Consider the following 22,072-nt stretch of genomic DNA (forward strand, 5'->3'; position numbering starts at 1 on the left):
CATCCCGCCATATCTATCTATCGATAAGGGATGAGCCACGACAACTGAAAGGGTCTATGAGATCACCTTGAGTTCAATGTTGATCTGGGATTCTTATACTGACTGCTTTCATGCGGACAAATTCACTTTTCCACTGTCACTCAGCGAATTTCATCGCTGTAATGGTCCAGAATACGCTGACCCCTGATCGCACCATAAGCAGGTAAAGCCAGGCAGGTCACTTGGGAGCCAGTGAGGAATAACCTGTCAAGCCTAGGCGATGCTCGATAATGTTGTTCCGCGATCCACAGTTAGGACGAATTACATATCGCTAATGCAGCAGGGCCCCTTTCGTCCCTGACCACTGTTGTCGGCCTTACATCTGTCTTTTGAATATTCTGCCTTTCAATCGGGGAGGAAGATGAGAAAGTTCTTCGTACCATGGACTTATCGGAATCTGCCAGTGTTGGATGGTCTTTCTTCGCGAAGGATAAATTCCGTCATGACGTCAGCCGTGATGAACCTTTACAAGCAGGAGAGCGGTGAGGCAGCAAGGCTCCAAGGCTCCAAGGCTTCCAGGCCCCAAGGCTTCAAGGCCAGAACAACCCGCTTCTGATCGCATGAATGCCTAAGGTGGATGATGTCTTCTATTATTAAGACCCCGATTTCAGAATAGGGCTCGATGGGTCGTACTACTTACTGACCCGGCCCCAGTTGCTCAAGGCAGCCACGCTTCACCTCGTGTACCCTCTTTTGCAAAGATTTTTTGCGCAGAACTACCTGTCTCTCTCATTGCCCTATCGTTCTGCAGCTCTTGCAACCCTTTCATTCTTCGATTGCTTCTGCGGCTGGCCGCTCTCCTTTGTGCTGCCCTTCCGGTGGTCGCGTGAAGCTTCCTGCCCCGCAATCCGACAGCTGCTCAGCTTACCGATAAATCAAACCCCTCGCCCCTGAGCTTGACCGCCACAATTCTATGATCAGAAACATTCCATAGAGCATTACGTGCAAGTGTGCAGGTTCATCATGCTTGGTATCATTGCCGATCTATTCTCGTAAGTGATTGCTCTCCCCGACCGCTCTCTTTGCTCATACCGGAATATTCGGAGATACGACTTGGGCGAGCGCCTGTTGGCTCCGATGATTGTAGATCAGATGCTAACTTCTTAATGAACCTAGATCGATCATTACGATCCTCTTTCCCATCTTTGCCTCATACAAAGCTCTCCGCTCCTCCGATCCCTCTCAACTGGCACCATGGCTGATGTACTGGGTGGTTCTCTCCGCCGTACTGATGGCTGAGTCTTGGACGGTCTTCATTCTCGGATGGTTCGTCGATGGATGTCAAGGCCATGGAAACCTTTTACTGACGGAAGTGACACAGGATTCCCTTCTACAGCTGGATCCGCCTCTTCTTCTTCTCCTACCTTGTCCTTCCCCAGACGCAGGGCGCTATTATTCTGTACCGGGAACACGTCGATCCATTCCTCGCCCACCATGAGCGGGAGATCGAAGAGTTCATCGGCCGCAGCCATGAGCGCGCCAAGGCTTTGGGGCTGCATTACTTCTACCAAGCCATTGACTACATCCGAGAGAACATCCTCGGTTTGCCGGCTCAGCGCCCTGCGGCTCCGCCTCCTCCGCCTCCGAGCGGCCCTGCTGCCTACGCACAGTCGCTTCTCTCACGGTTTAACATCCCCACAGCTCCTGCAGCTGGGGGATCGACAGGCCCTGCCGCCCCCGCTGCTGGCCATGACTGGTTCTCCGTGATCAGCTCCGCCGTTGCGGCAGTCACCTCGACTGGCACGAGTCCTGAAGCCCGGGGCGAGGAGCTGTCCGCTAGCGGCACTCTCCTGCCCCGTGATATCGCCTCCATGTCCCGCGCAGACAAGGCTCAGTACATCTCCCATCAACGCGACCTGCTGGAGGTGCTACGCAGCGCACTGGCGAAGGAGGAGCGCGAGCTGCACGGCAGCGAGACGGAAACGGACGACCTAGCGTACGGCGGTACCCCGTTGCACAAAAACCCCAGCGAGAACTCGTTCCATCACGTGGAGCACGAGGATCTCGGCAGAAGTTCCCCAGATCTGTCGGGCCGGGAGCCAGCCAGCGGTTCCTGGGCTACCGGATGGCTTAGCGGCGAATCGGCTGATATGCGCAATCGTCATCATTGAAATTAGACTGTGGGGGTGATCCTTTGTCCTTGTCTTTTGCGCTTTCCTTGTTGTGTCTTGCACTCTGCTGCAACGGTTCGGGCATATTCAGACGAGTTAGAATAGGATTTAAATCATTTTTATTAATGGCTTGTCAGTCGAACGTAGTTTTGCAATTGTAGGGAACGCTGTGTAATAGACGTCTTGTTGCAGGACTGCATCTGGCTTCTTGTCAGGTGCCAGGCAAATGCAGCCTTGGTGCTGTGCCGAAGACGAGGGACTGAGGGATTTAATGCTCAGCCCTTGCCATCCTCATGGCATCGGAACTCCACATGTGAGTCCGGCGACGACATACTCGGCCCCCTTTTTAGCTTCAGCACACCATGCGTGTTGGAAGGGTGGTAAGCTTATCGTAGTGACCACCGCCACAGCGGGCTGCATAACCGCGTGGTGAAGAACCAATGCGCCCCTCCCTGTGGTCGGGTTTCTGCACAGGTCAAACTGTTCAGTTGTATTCGGTTGTTTGTCCAGAAAGCTCTCTCGGCCTCCAACCTGGGTCCTTGAGCGCATTCAGCGCAAGTATCTTTCTCGACTTCTCGTTGGGGCTGGATTGTGAAGGGAGTGGTTAGGAATGATACTTATCTTACTGTGCTGATTTGCTCTAACTTATCCATATATATAATATACACTTATATATTTTCTGACCCAGTGAAAGGGGGATCAAAAACCAAGGAAGAAAGAATGCGTGGTTGGGGTTGAAGTGGCTGCATTAGGAAGAATGTTGACTCTTTCTGGAACATCTGCGCTACTGCTATATATATCCGCAGCATCAAACTCTGCTTTCATGATCCACCTGCATATAATACTAGGAATCCTAACGGCGATCTCGGCAGTAGTATCATAGAGTACAAGAAGCAGGACGGAGGTAGTTTACAAGGCGGTGGAAACGGAGTATATCAGGACTGCCCCCAGTGAAGTAGTAAATGGGATAGGAATCAGCCTGGGTGATATCTTCAAGTGTCGGATGATGGGTGTATATCTGCATGCAGAATATCAGCCTCCCTAAGTAGGGAAGCAAAAATCTACGAACAAATAGTGTCGGCCCAACCAAAGCAGCCCAGGAGTATGCATCCCCATCGGCGGCTGGCCGATGTCAGGTTCAGACGTGGCAGATCCGATCACAGATGCAATGCATTGATTCCTGGGAGGCCGGGAATGATCGCCTAGCTAGCGAGGGTCGAATTAGCTGCTCGGGATTCCGACTATAAATAAAACTCAGGCTATCTAGCGGTGTCGTTGGGATGGAAAAGACGGAAAGGGCCTTGATAATGGAGAGGGACCTGACTTGGGGAACTATCCGCCTATGCCAGAGGTGGATTGTCGGTCTGTTGATTTGTCTACTTTTTGGCAGATATTGATGCCGTTGATGGGATGCTGCAGTGGTGATGTGTGTGTATCCGATCTGTCGCGGCGGCGGCGCCCTGGAATGCTCGGATCTTTTTTTAACGTGGTTGTGGTTTGTTGACCGGGCGATCGGGGGTGCATTATTGGTTTGGATGATCGGACCTTTCAAGTTCTACTTTTTCTTTTCCTTGTTGTGCTCTGCCTGGTAGGGCTCGGGTTCTTGCTTTTCTTCGGTGCAGCGTCTGGGTTGAGGTAGTCATAGCGGTATATTTGTCCTGAAGCCAAGGCATGATTATAGAATGGATTGAACTCGCTGCAACAAGAAGTCAGGTAGCACAACAATAAGCAGACGAACACACAACAAGTTCAAAGGAAAGGAAGATGGTTTGATACGGTCTCACCATGTGAAAGTGCTGGTTCGGGAACGGTAATGGGTAATGTGTGGCAAACAAGCGGGTGTAATCTATCTTGGCCTGAGGTGTCAATCTCATGATGATTTCATGGTCGCCCAAACGTCATGCACCATGAGGCTAAAATCTCATTTGTGGTATGTTGGTACGAAATAGGCAAGCAGTTGCCGCAGGGAAGGAGGCCAGTGGACAGGATAAACGCCCAACGTGACTCATGTTATATAGTCTGATGATGAGGATGAGGATGATGCTCGACGCTCCGGAGAGCTGAATGGTCAGCATCCAGGATATGGAATGGCCCGGCCATCAGGATGATAGCGAATATGCGATGGAGCAAGGCAGCGCGGTCTTGAAAGAAGAAGAACAACGACGATTAAAACCGCCAATGATACTGGCTCAAATGCTTTCCTACTAGTAATGGTTAGTCCTTAACAGCCACCTTGGCTCGGTGTGTTTGCCGCTTCCACCCGACGAAGGCGGATCTCCGCAGTGTTGGTAGGTGATTGGATATGTCAAGAAAGCCGTCAGTGGTCTCATTTGCTGGGGGAGAGTCACGGAAATATCTTTCCTAACACATATGGGGCAGAATGACCAGCCACAATCTTTTATGGATGATGTGTTGAGGTTGAAATTCCTGGTTTTTTATTATTTGAATGCTTTCTGTAGTGTGTGTGATGGAGACGGAGTAGAGCAACTACTTAAGCCGGGAACAATCTTTGGTGGTTGAGTCGGATACGAAGATCAATACGGTATGGTCACACCTGATACCAACCACAGCCCAGCCCAGCAAAAATTATGAAAAGCACTGTGCAAAAAAAAATCCACCACCACCACCCAATTTTATCCACGCCAGAAAGGCAAAAATAAAAAAAAAGAGAAGTGAGAAGTGAATAACGAAAGGGTCAGAAAAGGTAGACTTATTTCTATCTCTCCTCTTTTCTTCTTCTTCCTCTTATTTTCCCCTTTCCTCTTACCCCAGACTTATCGTCGTTGACCACGACGTGATTAATTTCCTTGTTCCGTGGTCTTCGTTTTTTTTCTCTCTTCCTCCCCTTCCTCTTTTCGTCGTCCTTCCCTGACACGAAAAAACACCACTCCCCTCCCCTCCCCTCTTCCACTACCCTTCTCACACCCACCCCCTCCCCCATTTCGTGTGAGGATTATTTGTGGATGTTGCGGTTCTAGAGCGTGTACATTTTCTTGTTGTAACACGCCCTTGACGTATCCCTCTTCCATCCTTCCCTTTTCTCTTCTTTTTTGAAGATTTCTCATCCTCTCCTCTCTTCTGTTGCAGGTCCCCCTTCTCTCCCGAACGGACTTGCTTCTTGAACGACGTAAAGTCAATCATCGACCTTACTAAAAAAAGCGCTTGAATCCTTTACACCTCCCATAACCTGTCTAATGAGCTCGATCCCTCCCAAGTCAGGCCTCCAACCTCAAGGACCGAGTACCTCGACCCAGGCCGCCTCATCTCCTGCACAATCTGCCTCGCCGTCGACGGCGCCTCGTTCCTACGCCAGCGCCACCAAAAAGTCCGCGACGGACTCGACCGCCGCTCCCGTCACCGTGGGCGGCTCGTCGCAACATGGGAAGTCGACCTCAGCATCTCCTGTGAGCGGCAAACCCATGCAGCAATCTCAAACCCCCGGTGTCACCATCGTCAATGGCGCTCCGGCTCCTCAGAACGATCACTCCCGCAAGCCCTCGGTGACCATCACCTCCGCTGGCACCTCCGGTTATATTCCCAACGGCGGCCAGACTGGTCGTCCCAACAGTCTGCAGTTCGGCTTCGCCAACCAGCAGTCCTCCCCTAGCATGGGCAATCCCGCGTCTCTGGCCACTCAGCCTCAGTCCGGTCTTGGTGTCACTCCGCCCGTGAACCCCCGTGTGACTTCTCCCCAGACTTCGCCTTCCCCTATCCCTCAACCCGCCTCCAGCGGTGGCCGGCCACCGCCGTCGACCTACCAGGCACAGGGTAACGTTCCCAACTTTGGCAGCTTCGGCGATGCTGGCGACAACGTAAGTGGATCTCTTTGTTCCTTCTACTTTTTCCCAGGTTGCGGTCCAGTTTTCTGTCCTACATTGTCCAGAAAGTCTTGTGTGCGTATCAAAATTAAGACAGTCAGGTCTCTTTCGATACAATGCAGACAGGGGAGGAATATGGAAGCAAAAAGTTCTTAGCAAGGGAGCGCACATTTCTCTTCTTGGCATACCTTGATCTACCCACACGTGAAATATGCTGGTATTAATCTTTCTTTCTTTTTGCGCAAGCAGCAGATGCGCACGGCTCCACAGGCACCCCTTGGCCCCGGACCTCAGTCGACCCACCTCCGTCGCGAATCGTCTCAGTCGACTCATAGCGATATGAGCAGTCATATGAACAATGTTGCTGGTCGTGGCGGTTACCCCCATCAGGGCGGTCGCGGCCGTGGTTATTCCCAGTCGAGTTACCAGGGTCAGGCTCCTTACTCTCCAGGTCCCAATTTCCGCCCAACTCCCAACCAGCCCCGAGGCGCTCCCAACATGGCTCCCCAGTTCCACCCGTCTAACCAGGGACGTCCGCTCGCGCCCTTCCCCAACTCTCCCCATCAAGCGAGCCGCAGTCCCGCGCTCGCGAACGCGCACCCTGCGACTCCCCAAATGAACCAGGTTCCAATGGCACACGCGCAGATGCCCCCGCAGCCGTACGGTTTTGGACAACCGATGGGACACCAATCTGTGAGACCCTCCTTTAGAACCCCCCGTGGACGTGGACTTGGACCCAGAAGAAAAGGATCATATCGTCGACCATCCCTTTCACCAATATACGCTGCAACTGCTAAAATGCCCCTCCCACCCACTCCACCCATTAATCTCGCTCCGGAAAGTGGGAATTTTGAGCAATATCTAACGTTGATGAAAACCAACCAGGCGTACCCCGGCTACGATCCCACGGCTTACGGCTACTACCCTCAATACGGCATGGGTGGTGTTCAGTACATGACTCCTCCTTCCCCTCAACCGCGCCCCGGAATGCCGTTCAACCCTCAGGCCCCGTACATGCAGAACCAGTATCCCGTTCAGCCCCCCGCTCAAGCGACCTCGCTGTCCCGTTCGCCTTCTCAGATGTCCAATGACCGTCCTGGTTCCAGCCTGGGTCAGGGTCAACCCCCTGCTGGCCCCCCCGGTCCCGCCCATGCTCACACTGCGAGCCGTACGTCCAACAGCCCTGCTCCCCAGAAGACTCCGTTTGTCATTCCTCCCACCAAAAAGAGCCCAATCGTCATTAAGGACCCCGGTAGCGGTGTCGTGAAGACTTTTGAAAAGGCCCCCGCTTCTCCCGCTCGCATCACCCCCTCCCCTGTCAAGATTGCGACTCCCACCTCGACTCCACCTCCTCGCACTGGCAGCAGCGCCGACCACACTCGTACCGAGTCCAAGTCTATCAAGACCGACGAGGAGAAGAAGAAGGAGTTGAAGGACGCCGTTCGCCAGAAGATCGAACAGGAGGAAGCTGAACAGCGCCGCAAGGCTGAAGAGGAGGCCGCTGCTCAGCGTAAGAAGGAAGAAGAAGAGGCTGCCCGCAAGAAGGAAGAGGAGGAGGCTGCTCGTAAGAAGCAGGAGGAGGAAGAGGCTGCGAAGAAGGCTGCTGATGAGGAAGCTGCGCGCAAGAGTCTCGAGGAGCTGAGCTTGAAGGATAAGCCGGCCGAGACGAAGGCCGAAGAGCCTGCCAAGCCCGCTGAGTCCGCTCCAGCTCCCGCTGCCGCTCCTGCCGACGATGATGACATCGACTACGATGCTATTGAGCGTGAGATGGCCGAGATCGAGGCGAAGGAGCGCGAGGTCGAGGCTGCTTACTATGCCAAGAAGAAGGCTGAGAAGGAGGAGAAGGAGCGTAAGGAGAAGGAAGAGCGTGAGGCCTATGAAGCCAACATGAAGCAGGCCGAGCGTGAGGCCGAGGCTATCGAGGAAGCTCGTGCCAAGAAGCGTGAGGGTGGCGCTGTCAACGAAGAGGACCAGAAGAAGAAGGACCTCTTCGCCTCGTTGAAGAAGGGTGGCTTCGCTGCAACTGAGGGCAGCACTCCTGCTGACAGCGGTACTGCTACGCCCTCTTCTGACATGGGACCTCCTGCCAAGCCCGCCAGTGCTATCAAGCAGAAGCCCGCTGCTCTCAAGCTGGAGACCAGCAAGGCCGTTGAGCCTCCTCAGCCGAGCGCTGCCATGAAGGCACTTCACTCGGCTCGCTTGATTGAGGATCTCAGCAAGATCACCTATCCCGAGTCTATCGCCTCTCCTAACCCTGCTCTTAATGCCAGCGCTCCTGCTGACCGCAAGTTCCACTACAACAAGGAATTCTTGCTTCAGTTCCAGAACGTCTTCAAGGAGAAGCCCTCGATTGACTGGGACGTGCGCGTGCGTGAGACCGTCGGCGACAATGACTCGTCCCGTCCCCAGTCGGCCCGCACCCCGATGGCTGGCGGCCGCCAGAGTTCCCGCCCCGGAATTGGTCAAGGATTCCCCGGAATGGGCAACTTCGGCCAGGCCGGCAACCGCAACAGCTTGCCTCCCGGCACCACATCGGAGCAGCGCTTTGCTATGTCACGCCAGGCCTCCGCTGTTGGCAATCCTTTCGGCTCTTTCGGTCGTGGTATCAGCGTTGGTGGCGCTATTGGTCGCACCAACTCCAGCCCTATGCACCCCGGCATGCCCTCGCCCCGCCCCGGTTCTGGCCGCTCCGGTACTCGCAACAGCAGCAAGCGTGATAAGCAGCAAGCGAAGAAGGAAGAGGACATGGCCAAGTCTATGCCTCTCACCGCCGGCAAGGAGGTCGAGGCCCTCCAAGTGTCGACCACAGGATGGAAGCCCCGTAGTATCGGCCAGCCTGCCGCTGCTGGTCCTCCTCCTGCTGGCTCCGCTCACCTGCCTCCGGACGTGGTGCAGCGTAAGGTCAAGGCTGCTTTGAACAAGATGACTCCTGAGAACTTCGACCGTATCTCGGGCCAAATTCTGGAAATTGTTTCGCAATCCAAGGACGAGTCGGATGGACGCACTCTGCGCCAGGTCATCCAGCTCACCTTCGAGAAGGCTACTGACGAGGCTCACTGGGCATCCATCTACGCCAAGTTCTGTAAGAGTATGCTTGAGAGCATGAGCCCCGAAATTAAGGACGAGAATATCCACGACAAGAACGGCAACGTGGTCGCTGGTGGCAGTCTGTTCCGCAAGTACCTCCTCAACCGTTGTCAAGAAGAGTTCGAGCGCGGTTGGAAGGTTAACTTGCCTCCTAAGCCCGAAGGCCAGACGGAGGAAGCTGCTATGCTGTCTGATGAGTACTACAAGGCCGCTGCTGCCAAGCGTCGTGGTCTTGGTCTCGTCAAGTTCATTGGTGAGCTGTACAAGTTAGGCATGTTGACTGAGCGTATCATGCACGAGTGTGTGAAGAAGCTTGTCGATTATGAGGGTATGCCCGATGAGGCCGAGGTGGAGAGTTTGACCAGTCTTCTGCGTACCATCGGTGCTAGCCTCGACGCCTCGGAGCGCGGACATGCTATGATGGATGCTTACTTCGCCCGCATCAACCTCATGATGCAGACTCCTGGGTTGCCCAGCAGATTGCGCTTCATGTTGCTGGTAAGCTGATGAGTATCCGCTATAGCTGAAATTTCCACTAACCTTCTTTAGGATATCATCGATCTGCGTTCTGCCCGTTGGGTTTCCAAGGATGCTGACAAGGGACCGAAGACTATCCAACAGATTCGTGAAGAGGTAAGCAGGGCAACACTTGGTTCTGTGTGAAAGCTTTCTGACGATTCAATCAGGCTGCTCGCGCCCAACAAGAGGCCGAGATGGAACGTCTTCGCCAGCAGGCCAACCGCGGCGGTAGCCGTCCGGGCATGGGCCGTGGTGATGCCCGTAGCTACAGTAATTACGGCAACCAGGCACCTCCCCAAGACTTCGCCTCGAGCAAGGTTGGCAGCGACGATCTCCGCCGTCTGCGGACGACCCGCAACACCAACCAGCCAATGTCTTTCGGACCTTCCAGCATGCTGGGATCTCGCAGCAACAGCGGCCGGAAGAACTTTGGCCCTGGTGGCAACCTGGTTCGTGGCAGTGATGACAGTGCTGCCAGCAGCCGGACCGGCACTCCCCCTGTCGGCAAGAAGGAGGAAGTCACTTCGATCAACGCTTTCAGGTGAGTGTATTTGGACGAATCAACTGTGCCAACTGATGCTGATTTCATGTGCAGTGCTTTGGCTAGCTTGGAAGACCGCGACAACATGGCTACCTCCCCGCCCTCGAACCCTACCTCCCCTATGCTGACCAAATCGCAACCCGCGGTTGAGCGCCGACCCTCCAAGACCCCGTCCACTGCCGGCGAGGAAGCCTCATAGATTCTGATTGCAATGACAATACAAAAATGGTTTCGTTCTTCTGGAAAGATTTCTACGTTTACTGTGCCCCTTTTGACACTTCGTCACGACATGTCTGTGATTTGTTATGAACATTCCTCCTAATCTTCTCGTCCATGATTTTCTTTTCGCCAGCAAGATCGGTTGCTCATCTAATTTCCGTGGGAAAGATAAAGGGGCGCTAATCGATATTCCCTTGTACAGTTGATGTTATGAACCCAGCACCACCGGGAGAAGTGAGGTGGAGAGAGGGTTTTCCTGAAACGAATCTAGGGAGATTGGTTTGTTTGCTGGAAGGTTCGAAGGACCTTGCCATGTCTTTTTCTTTCTGTTGCTGCATTTTTATCCTTTTTTTTTTCTATTTTTCCAATACCCGGAGAGCTTTGACGATGTCCTTCCCTTGCTACGGATGTTTCTATCAGGGCGGGAAACTTGCAGGCTAGCCACGACGTCGTTTGCTTATGTCACGCGAAAAGAGAGAGAGAGAGACCTTGCTTCTAGTAGCAGTCGTATTGACAGTTCTTTTCGTTTTCTGTCTGCATTGCATTTACTGGCATGTGGCAGTTGCCTGTGTTGTTTTTCGATTAGACAAAATCTGTTAGAAAAAGTTTCTTGCTTTATGACCGGGCTTCTTTAATGTGGGCTTTTAATCGTATGATTCTGTCCTCCCTGGATGTTGTATTCGTTATGTTCCACTCAGTATGTTCTATTCGGGGACTGTTTCATATAGTGGCTTTATGATCAGTTGTATTATCTTGATTATTGATTCACAAAGTTCTGATGTATTTTTGTAAGAAAATGAATTTAGCTAAGTGTCGATTGGGAAAAAGATGTATCTCAACTGAAGCAATAGCATCCCAATGTGATCTTACGTCTGGTCAATGACTAGGATCTGTCAATGGCACCTCACCTCACCGAGGGTATCCTGGGATTATCACCAGTCAATGTTAGTGACATCGACCCCCAAAGCGAACCGAAGCTTGGAAGAACACCCATACGCACAGGCCGGGATCGATGCCTCGTTAGTATTCGCATTGTCGTCTTGAGCGCCATCCTCATCCCACCACCTTACTCTGGTAGAACTTCTTCCGGTAGTAGCAGCTGTAACCGCGATTATCTCGCCCCAGTGCCATCTGCCTAGAACGCTTCCTACCCTGACGCAGACCTCGGCTCTGATTCTCCACTGGAATCAAACTCGAGCGGCTCGAACGAAGAAGGCGACTTGGGCAACTCAGGCGACGAAAGCTCCGACATTACCGACATCACTGAAAGTTCGTCCAGCGACGTCAGCGTTGAAACCGACGAAAGCGACATTGCCAGCCCAACATCGGGCTCAAACCCACGCTCAATCTCACGTTCAATCTGCCGCTCAATCCCCCGCTCCCATCTCACACACCTTCTCACGCACAATCCCACGCACAATCTCACGCTCAACCTCCTCACACTCCAAGTCAGACGACATAGAAATGGAAGGCATCTCCAATCCAACCTCACGCTCATGTTCACTCTTCAACTCCATTCAAAGTAGAAGCCGGCGTAAGCTGCATCTCCATCCCCCCCTCCCCCTCCCCCTTACTCGAGTCAGAAGCAGCAGCGAAAGAAGAAGAAACATGCACCCCAACAACCCCGAAACAACTCCTTAGCTTCCCCCACCCCCGGACTTCTCCTCCTCCTCCTCTTCCATATCCGAAAGCTCAACCACAACCTCCCCAGACCGATAACACCCCCTAGCCCAAAGATCCACAGCCTCCGCCGGCATGCCCTCACCCGACCCCCTATTCGCAAACTCGGCGAACTTCGCCCATTCAAGGATGAGCGGGGCGTCGCGCGTGAGGTCCAGCGTTGCGCGGGGAGCGACTTGTTCAACCTGCTGCTCCTGCTGGCGCTGGTTGGTGCCTGGCTGGGGTTCTGGGACCGGGGTAGGTCGGGGAGGGTATGGCCGGGGTCGGGGGGCGGGTCTGGGGCCCGGTTTTGGTTGTTTGGGAGGACGGGTTTCGGGTTCGGGTGCGAATAGGCGGATGAGTTTAGGGTGAGACTCGTTATTATCGTCGGGAGGCTGGTTCGCGGGCTGGTAATACTCCCTGTAGAGTCGGCACCAGTTGCCGCATTGTACGGTTGCGAAGGCTGGTGGCAGCGGCGGCGGCGAAGGCGTGTTGATGTCTGGGTTGGGGGTGAGGTTGGGGTTTTCGTTACGGGCGCGGCGGTTGGCGATGAGTTCTGCTAGGAGGCGCTCGAAGAAGGCCCAGTTCACTTGCTTGTCTGGGCAGCAGATTGCGTGCGGGAAGGGGGCCTGCGAGTCGGAGGGCGAGGGCGCCGGCGACAGCGTGATACTTATCGCTGGGTCGTGTGGCGGGTTGGCTGGGTGGATCGTGTATTGCAATGCCATGATTGATTTCCTGGTCCGTGACTTTTGACTTCTGAGGATGAGGTCTGAGTCTGTGGATCGGGGCTGATGCTGCAATGTAGTGTGCTGTGTTGTGTATTTATTGAGGGATATGGGCGTGACGGAGAGTGAGGGTGGTAATATAGGTTCTGAGATGGGTGTTTAGATTGTGCAATTTGGAGGGAGGGTTTCAGGAGTTTAAGGAGCTTAGAAACCTTGAAATCTCTCTCTTTGTCTTGGTGGGTTGCGTGGGGAAATTTTCTGGTTCTCGAAGGAGATTTCGGTCATTTACTGGAGATCTGTGGTATAGGAATAGTGAATGTGGGCGCCCCCTGCATGGGGATGTTTGGTGGTCATAGTATGGAATGGGGTGGATAGTTGACAGACGGGATGGTCAACGATAGCTGGTTAAGATAGTCTAGAGTATGGTAGACAACTAGCGAACTGCAATATTCAATACTACGTTGGAGTAAATTGATAGCAGTCTATCATATCAGTACTTACGAAACAAAGAGCATCTGTTATAGAATGGAGAGTTGGTTAATGGTTCTAGAAAACAATCTAGATACAAGTAACATATCGTAATAAGATATCTCTACCTATTAGCTTCCCCCCGCTAATTCACCTTTCGAACTCGTAATCACCGTAGTGAAATGCGTCCATCAATGCATCATGATCTGCGCTCGAGTCTAGCTGCAAATGCTGCGTAATGCTGTATAGAATGCACTGTAGTGTGGAAATGAGAGAGATGACGAAACGTCGGGGTACAACTCCGCTCGGATAGCTGGTGCTTCGTCTCTCTATGCGTGTATCTGAGGTGTTATTCGAAGCCTGAGCTGTATGCGGACGCTGAATTATGGTCTTCCCTTGGTCGCATTCTTGTAACCATTTATTGCGTGAACAGATCCTTGCGAACGCTCAGTCCTAAAGACTGGTATGGTTTTGTGGCATTGCCGTTATTATGTGATGTGCAGCCATCGAAAATCAAGCCGCTAACTGCTCCTCTTCGAGCCGGATGGATCCTCATAGACAATGCGCGGAACCACATTGAAATCGGGCAATCCCGGAACAACTTCCGATTCATCGACCTCATCTTCCACCTTGGAGTCCACAGGCGGCGAGCTATCGCTAGATTCCGTCAATTCGAGGCTTGAGGGGTGTGTTCCGCTTGCCTCGTCCTCGACGTGCATCACCGTCGGTTCGTCGTCGGATCCGCTACCATCCACAGAGTTCTCCAAACTTCCCGAGCTCGGACTCGGAGTAGCAGCGTCGACCAGGCCGTTCAGCGATGGCGACTCGTCGTGGCTTACACTGCTTCTCTCTGAAGTCGACAGTGAGCTGCGGGAGTTCGTGTAAGATTGAGGTAGACCTAGAGCTGCAGCCACGGCCGCCTCCTCGTCAGGAAGCTTCGACACGCTGCTATCGCGACTCGTGCTGCGGTCGAAAATGTGGCTTCCACGACGCTCACTCATCTCCAAGATGTGATTGTAACCGCGTCGGGTGGGATCGGCAAGACGCTTCTTCTTCTTTTTCTCCCGCTTCGTTGACGGTCGGACCACGATCACAGGAATCGGCGACTGCTGCAGACAATACTTGGAGACGGAACCGGGCAACAATCCCTGCACACCACCCAGATTGCGACCTCGAGTGCCTACGATGAGAACAGCCGGTTCGTAGATCCGGATCATGCGCTGAATGATTTCCTGAACTTTGCCCACTGCCAACTCCAGCACTAAGCTGATGGCTTTCTCATTCTGGCTGTTCTTCTGGATCACTTGCTCAAACAATTTCTCTGCTTCCTTCCGGTATTTCCCGGCTTCAACTGCAGCGTCGCTCGCGATACTAGAATCTTTTTCCACCGCGCGGAGACACACAATTTCATCGCCGTCATCGACAAGCTCGTCGATGAGCCATTCAAGCGCAAAGTCGGAGTAATCGTTTTGATCGGTACCGCACAGGAAGGTTCGACTGCGGCGGGTGGACTGATAGCCTTTGTGTTTGTAGTTGAGAGTCAGAGAGAAGTTAGGCGCATCCGGGTTGTCAAATGTGTCAAAAGACACACCCCTCTCGTAGGTCCTAAAGGGGAGATGGATGGTCAGTAAGTTATAGCCATATGCCGTACACAAGGTTGGCTTACTGTGGTGGCGGGGGTGACGGTCCACGACTAGGTGTAGGCTTGATCTCCCGTTCCGTAGAGGTGACGTCGAGCTGCGGGCGCGGTCTGTGACCTGCAGCGCTGACGGATCGACGATGCGGCAGCGGCTCCGCACCGCCAACGTTGAACTGGATTGACTTTCGTCGGGAACTGTCAGTCCGATGTGAAGATCGAGGCTTGCTTGTGCCAGCAGCGTGGGTGGTGCCGCCCTCTGGTGGTTGTGATGATGGTGCGGGCATGACGACGGTCCCGGTTAGTGGGAAAGCGAAGGAAAGGTGGTCGATTCAGCCCTTGTCTGTGATCAAAAGATTCTGATAAGAAAAAAAGAAAGGCAGGATAATGCAAGTGAAAAAACAGTTCGGTCGCTCAGCCACCGTGAAGCTCTGCAAGTTCGGCGAGTGGTACGATGCGGGAGACGCCGACCATGATTTGGTACGAGAGGTCGTGACAGAGGGGGAGTCTCCCGAGCAAGTGTCTGGGACCGGCACGCTCGAGGATGAGAGAATGAGATCGACCAAAGCGGTCTCACAGCTAGCAAGCTACAGTGAATGACGTTGAAACGCAAGAGAGGAATGAAGTGAAGTGAAGTGACAGGCAGCAGGCCGGAAGCAGCTGAAGGGAAGGAGATGGAAGAAGGCGACAGAATAGGAGGAGGCCGGCATATCCAGGGCGGGGCAGATAGGGATGGAAGGCGGTCAGGAGGGAGAGGGAGGATGATGATTGCCGGACGGCGGGTCACGTTTCCCGCTCCTGTCACTCACACGGAACAAGAATCCTGCCATGCGGAGACTTCACTTTGCCCACTCCCCGGTCATCGGACGGGGACTGTATTTGTCCAGTGACAGGGAGCGCAATTAACAAAGGAGTCATCTTTTCACTTCTCTATGACCAAAAGAGCAAAAGATCCGAGTTGGAGACGCGAGAGGGGCAATATTGTGCTAGTAGTCGTCCCAGACCAAGTATATATTCTCGAGCTAGTAGGAGAGCTCAACCAGTACATTCAGCGAGACCAGACCGTGGGAACGGATAGCGCCGGTGGAGCGCAAGAGATTCCATTGCGGCCTGAATCCAGACTGTACTTACATGTTTTGGCAAATTTTTACGAAAGAACGACTCGAAGTGAGGGTCTAGATGGGGTAGAAGAGCTCTCAGCTCACTCACTTCTGATTAGTGTCAATGATGAAAAGAACAAGTAGCAAGCCCGGACCTAAAGACGGTGAGGGATTGCTCGGCCCTGACTTGACTGATCATTTTCTAGCAAAGCGACGGTATCAATCAGTCCCGAATTCCAGGAACAACAACGGGCGGGTGGCCGGGACTGCCCTCGCCGCAACCTCCCGGAAGACGGAGTTGAGCAGTCAGTATTGACCAACTTGGCTAGGTAGTCAAGAAGGACAGAAGGAAAAGAGGTTGATCGGCGGTGATCCTCCGTGCGGATCGATCGTCCTTCAGCCATGTGATCCGTCACGGGGCGGTGTACTCGGCCTGGATTGGCGAAGGCCGCGATCGGCACTGCCATCCCGGTCTAGCCAGCCCCAACTCTGCCCAACTAGGGTAGACCGATGGTAATGCAGTGAATGGGGCTAGGAAGCGGAGTCAATTCTTTCTTCAACTTCGACTACGTAGACTAGTACTCATCACTTTTCACTTATCGCCTGGCCTTACACATCGAAGCCATGATTACAGGTAAAAGAAAAAGAATCAAGAGATGATAATTGTTATGAGAAAAATATAATTATGTGTAACGGAGGTAACACTATATTCTAGTTAAGTAAATTCATCATCTCGTCTTATGTGTGCCTGAAAGAGCCACCGTTATAGATCATGTCGTGGAATATATAAACAATCAAAAAATGGGGCCGGCAAAATATGCGGCCCAACGGTGGGACCAGGAATAATAGACAGAGATGGAACACCAAGATGTGGGTGGGTATGAGAAGAGAGAAATTAATGCCCAAACGCTCGGGCATGCAAAAAGAAAAAAGAAAAAAAAAGGGGGACTCAGTCCTGCAATGCCAATATGCCAACCCAAAGTAATGCTAAATCATGATAGGAGAGAGAAATTTTTGGTTTCGAGAACGCCGGACCCGCTATGATGGTGACAACTCGCCCCAAGCTAAAACAAAACTTCTTTCAGAAACAATCCACCGGGGGTATCACGTATGATGATAATGGTACAGAGAATGGATGATCAGCCGGCGGCTGCAAGGTACGATCAATAAGCTTCAAGGATCGCACTTGGCGCCTGGCCGGGCACGTAGTAACCATTCTCCAGATCGGTAGGTGAGAGAGGGATTTCGGAGGGTTGTGGTTCCTTCTCGTTGAATGTTTCCAGTGTCGGTTGAGGAGGGGAGGGCGGCATAGTGTCGTCTTCCGATTCTCCATCAGAGTCGGACAGCAGCTCGGGTGGGGTTTGTCGGGAAGGTGAGCGGGTCAGGGTCAATTCTTCCAGATCCTCCTCATCGTCGTACTCGAAGTCAGAATCCGAATCGGAGTCGTAGTCCTCCTCCACTTCCTTTTCGGTGATGATGGCCACCGGGGAAGGGGCTCGTCGTCGTACAGAACTGTAGGCAGTGGGTTCATATTGGTCTTCATCGTAGTCGGAGTCATCCTCGCTGACGTCCGAGTCGGCGTCAGAAAGGTCCTCGGGATCCCAGTCTTCCTCCGGATCCTCAACCACAGTCTCCGCCCATTGGATGTGTCGAGGCTCGGAACTGTGAGAGGTCTTGGTCACACCGCTGACCGTCTGGTTGAACCAGCGTTCTTGTTCACGTTCAGCATCCGCCAACTCCAGCATGAGCGAGTCGAGCAGGTTGGCGTGTCCAACTAGAAGGCGGAGATCATGGTCCGCCCGGGAAGCTTCGCGGGTGAGCTTCTTCCGGGCGGCGTGGGCGAGATAGTAGGTTTGAGTGATGCTCATTTTCTTTTGTTGCCGTCTGCGGGCAAGTGAAGTAAAGTAGGAGCTGAGGGAAGGGGTTGAGGTGGGAAGAGAAGAAGGAGAGGAAGAGTGGGAGGAGAGAGTAGAAGTAGAAAGTGTGGGGGAAGCAGGAGTTGCCATGGCGCAAATCTCCGGGAGGGCCGTGTTGATGTGCTTGTGAGATCGCCGAACTAAGAGGCTAAGGAGTGACTCGTTCGCTTTGCGCGGTGACTCAGGCAGCCTTTCCTCTTTCCGGCGGTCGAACTATCAACCAATCAAGGTGTGGTAGGTCAGGGGGCGGTGAGTCAAAGGTCGCTGCTGTCGCTGCAAGCGGATCAATAATCGCAGCGCCTTATCTTTCAGTCTCGTTCGTTTGCGACTGGTGCAGATTGCAGACGCAAAAACTGGGGAATAATATCGATATCTTGATGTTGTCAGGCTGGTGAGGGTTCCTGGCGTCCCAGCGTCTCCACTAACAATCATGCACTTTCAATAATCAATAGTATGTAGTGGCCGGCAGGGAAAGAGGGATTGATGTGCTGGTAGTGATGTAGTGATGTAGTGTTGTAGTGGCTGATGCGGTCTGAGGTGGACGACGCAAGACTGGTGAAGACAAGCGAGGATGATTAGTTGAATGTTGTGATTAGAGAAGAGAAGAAGAAAAAATCAACAATCTCAGATGTACCAGGGAGATAGGGAAGGTTATGATATATCCACTTTCTAGGCTGATTCTTTTTTTTTTCTTTGCTTGTTGTCCGCTATTTCCAATCGCCGGATCTTACACCCTTTTTTTCTTGCCTTTTTTTTTTTTTTTATCTGCTCGTACTCCATCTAAAGTCCGAACGCGCGATCGGACGTTCGGCGACAGAGCGTCCGTGGATCGGATACTCCGTCAAGGATACCGGATCCACCAAATTCTGCACCCAAGGTCCCTGCCCAAGAAGGCAACTGCTATCTCACCGCCCGTAGTAAGAACCAATAGTCTTGTCGCAACAGGCAATGCAGTGAGTCACGTCCGGGCGCCGCCTGCTTATCCCCATTCTGGGCGATCCCAGCTCAGCCCAGTTGAGAACACAAACCCTGGACGGGGTTCCGATGACCAATCTTTCCGCGCCGTTGTCTCCGGCTGATGAAGAAAATAGAGAGGAAAAGGGTAAAAAGCTTCCCAAGCTAGAAAATTCCAGCAGGTGCCCAGCACACCTGCCCTGCGGCTAATACGATTACTCAACCATTATCTGCATTAGAAATCCTGACTGCAATCACCGATCATTATTCATCATCTTTTTTCCTTCGCGCCAAGTGTCAAATCCCATTATTTCCACGGTTGATCAGAGGGGACCAGATGCGTTCGATCCTTTTATTCATATAGATTCTACGGATTTCCGGCACCTGGTCTATCCTATGTCTTCTCCCCCCCCCCCTCACTGCTAATTTACCTTTTATACCCTCTGATTGATAATTGAATTGATTCATAAGCTTACACTATACCTTAGTCCCCTAACATACCCAGCCTCACGATAGTGTTGACCCTGTATTGAGTCTTCCGGACGGAATCCGTGACCCGACACAAAATCCATTCCCCACCCATTCGTTCTTCTGGATTGCCGGGCGCAGTTAGGATTTTAGGTACGGAGTAGGCTATCCGATTTTTCTTGCGCATCGCGTTTGTCAGCCAACCAGGGCTCTCTCATAATGAGTAATATCAACCCTGTCTCAATGGAGCATGGATCAAAAACCGAACTGCTATCCAACTCCGTCCATGCCGTTGATGCTCCCTCCCCCTCCCCTGTACAGCACCATTCTGGGCATTGTTGCGAGACAGACAGGTAGAACGAAATGGTGACCGAAAACGGACAGCTCCCGGTCGGTCGGGCTTGGAGGAAATACCCCCCCTGCGGAGTTGCACACTCATCAATGAAATCCCGATGCGAATACGACGAACCCCATTCCGACCATGTCTTGGCCCCATCCCATTTTTCGGGTTTCTGCCTTATTCTGCCTATCTACTTGTAGCTACATCCACCATTTTTAGACGAAATGTGTGGAATCAAGGCAATTTGCCTAGATACTCTCCGTATTATGAATTGTCCACGTATTTCGGGACTTCACGCTCTGTTTCAAGACTGCTAGGCACCCAATATACCCTGACAGGTTGCCACATTTCAAGATATCTTTAGGGTGAAAAGGAACGCAAATCTGGGGTCCATCATCATCGCTTAGGCGTACTTCCTTCTTGGCTTGTGCGGCTCATACATGCTCTCTCTCTCTCTCTCTCTCGCTCCACAATACTAGCCATGCTTGGCAAGTCAGACTCTTGGGAGGCACGCACGACAATTCTTGAGGCGAGACAATTGGTTCTACTATGGGATTGCCTAGAAAGAATAGTGTCGACTAGTTAGCTAGGCGGAGGGGTACGATAAGGGATCGGCTGGGTAGTAGGGATTGATCGCCTTCTATTACCCCCCTCGATAAACGTGTCGTCCTCTTGGCAATTACTCAACTCCATAGGCAGCGAAAATCCCCCTGGTTGCTTTAAATTGCTTACACAGATGGGCTGTGTAAGTTCAGTAGAGCCGGCCTAAATACACATGTAGCCTGCGCTAAGTGGCTGTCAGTTCTCACAGAAAGTCGGTGCTTTTGGGGGCGTGATGGAATGATGGCGGTGACTTGGGAGACCCGCGCGGCACATAATGTCTTACGCAGCTAAGAAAAAAATGAGGCTCTGATGAATGACCCGAAGCCATGTGTTGCCGTGGTTATCATATCAACATCAATAGTCCATTGCCTAATTGTCTAACTGAAACTGCCCCCCTAACTGACACAGCCCACTGAAGGAGCGGAGCAGTGCGGAGAGAAGGAAGGGAGAATGGGCTTGGAGGGGGTCTGATCCTAGCCCCATCGAGGAATTAGAGTTATGCTCATTGCGAATCGCATGCTCATCATGTGACTGACATTTTGGGAACAATGGCGGACGGTCGGAGATAACAGACCAGGCGATGCTTTTTGCGCCGAAGGCTATAATCTGCCTGGTGAGCCCAGCCTCGATCAGGGCAGCGACGACAACCATGATGCCATGATGCCAATGACGAGGTCAATGACGATAAGGTAAGCACAGCATCCCTGCTGTCGCAGACTTCGCCATCGTCGTCGCCATCGTCGTCGCCATCGATCATCATGATCACCCCCCGTCCACCGCGGCCAGAATCACCAATGCACCCACCACCGCTCCGCTCCCTTGAGTCTGGAGCGGGCAGCGACTCCATCATCCTGTGGGGAATGACTATGGCGGGGGGAAGGAGTGAGGGCGTAATCTTGCATAATACAGCCGTCCCAAAGAAGAACGAACAGCAAGAATAACAACAACCCAAATTCAAGCTCCCAACCATTTTACTCATAACATGACAGCCATTCTTGACCAGAACTGTACTCAAAACACAGATCATCCCCAATCTCCCATTCGATACCATACATCCAACGCTGCAAACGTCAATCCATCATCACACTCTTAACTATTGAATCCACCAGCTTATCAACACGCATTACTCAGGACAAAAGATACATACCAGTAACGTCAAACCACATCATCAACAGCAGCGGCAGCATGCTGTTTTGGCAGGCAGCAGAGTAGCCACTTCGCCTCCACCACCCACCCTTACGATGCCATCATCACAGAACACCACTACCGATAACGATAGTAAAGCAGCGAACATTGAATGTGCAATAAAGTATACCACTCACATCATCATACAGCTTCCCCATACTTCTGTTGAACTAGTGCGTGTCTTGTCCTATCTCATGAACTACGATCATCCTGACGAAAATCCTTTGAATGGGTTAAACATCTCCTCCCCAAGAAATGTTGTGCTACACAGGAAACTGTTGCTGTGTAAGTTGTTAATCGCAAATAAGGAGGTGTGAAGGCTATCCTTGACGTCACGACCATTTCTCATCTCATGGCATTTGCCATCGAGGGTGCGGACCACCACCCAACCCAACGGACAACGGCTCATCTCTCAGAGGGGGATTAGTGATCCGACCCGGGGAGGTTCTTTGTGTGAGGGATCGGTGACTTCATCGTTTTCGGTATCGTATGTAGTAGGTACTATGTTTGTAGAAAGAGATGTAGGATAGTATGGATATCATGCATGGAGTAATTTATCACTATCTTAGCCCATTCATCAAATCCCAAACACCGTCGCAATCCCCATACTCTACAGTACGAGCACTCTGCAAAAGCACCAGACCCTGGGGAGGAGGAGGAGGAGGAGGAGGAGGAGGAGGAGGA

The 22,072-nt window shown here is 52.5% G+C and overlaps 6 protein-coding genes across 6 annotated transcripts; 2 read left to right on the forward strand and 4 right to left on the reverse strand.

Moving 5' to 3' along the window:
• Positions 1-1,002: 1,002 nt before the first annotated feature.
• BO97DRAFT_346606 (HVA22/TB2/DP1 family protein) lies at positions 1,003-2,150 on the forward strand (the record flags this gene model as incomplete). The annotated part of the gene is made up of 3 exons (XM_025691817.1): positions 1,003-1,031; positions 1,156-1,305; positions 1,361-2,150. The coding sequence occupies 3 exons, from the start codon at positions 1,003-1,005 to the stop codon at positions 2,148-2,150; spliced, it is 969 nt and encodes a 322-aa protein (XP_025550903.1).
• A 3,194-nt stretch (positions 2,151-5,344) lies between these two features.
• On the forward strand, positions 5,345-10,314 carry BO97DRAFT_425405 (putative eukaryotic translation initiation factor subunit eIF-4F; the record flags this gene model as incomplete). Its single annotated transcript, XM_025697061.1, has 6 exons — positions 5,345-5,962; positions 6,239-6,661; positions 6,854-9,553; positions 9,605-9,688; positions 9,742-10,115; positions 10,170-10,314. The coding sequence occupies 6 exons, from the start codon at positions 5,345-5,347 to the stop codon at positions 10,312-10,314; spliced, it is 4,344 nt and encodes a 1,447-aa protein (XP_025550904.1).
• A 1,657-nt stretch (positions 10,315-11,971) lies between these two features.
• Positions 11,972-12,718, reverse strand: BO97DRAFT_415002 (uncharacterized protein; the record flags this gene model as incomplete). The annotated part of the gene is made up of 1 exon (XM_025696366.1): positions 11,972-12,718. The coding sequence occupies one exon, from the start codon at positions 12,716-12,718 to the stop codon at positions 11,972-11,974; it is 747 nt and encodes a 248-aa protein (XP_025550905.1).
• Positions 12,719-13,238: 520 nt separating this feature from the next.
• On the reverse strand, positions 13,239-15,518 carry BO97DRAFT_406093 (universal stress protein). The gene is made up of 2 exons (XM_025695340.1): positions 14,853-15,518; positions 13,239-14,791 (listed from the first exon to the last, which is right to left on the reverse strand). Exons 1-2 carry the CDS (start codon positions 15,107-15,109, stop codon positions 13,708-13,710), a joined length of 1,341 nt encoding a protein of 446 aa, XP_025550906.1. The 5' UTR covers positions 15,110-15,518; the 3' UTR covers positions 13,239-13,707.
• A 1,567-nt stretch (positions 15,519-17,085) lies between these two features.
• On the reverse strand, positions 17,086-17,790 carry BO97DRAFT_346790 (uncharacterized protein; the record flags this gene model as incomplete). Its single annotated transcript, XM_025691825.1, has 1 exon — positions 17,086-17,790. The coding sequence occupies one exon, from the start codon at positions 17,788-17,790 to the stop codon at positions 17,086-17,088; it is 705 nt and encodes a 234-aa protein (XP_025550907.1).
• Positions 17,791-20,610: 2,820 nt separating this feature from the next.
• BO97DRAFT_94405 (uncharacterized protein) lies at positions 20,611-21,388 on the reverse strand. The gene has a single exon (XM_025701156.1). It carries the CDS (start codon positions 21,252-21,254, stop codon positions 20,727-20,729), a length of 528 nt encoding a protein of 175 aa, XP_025550908.1. The 5' UTR covers positions 21,255-21,388; the 3' UTR covers positions 20,611-20,726.
• Positions 21,389-22,072: the final 684 nt, after the last annotated feature.

Source organism: Aspergillus homomorphus (assembly GCF_003184865.1).
Source record: "Aspergillus homomorphus CBS 101889 unplaced genomic scaffold BO97scaffold_21, whole genome shotgun sequence".
Lineage (NCBI taxonomy): Eukaryota > Fungi > Ascomycota > Eurotiomycetes > Eurotiales > Aspergillaceae > Aspergillus > Aspergillus homomorphus.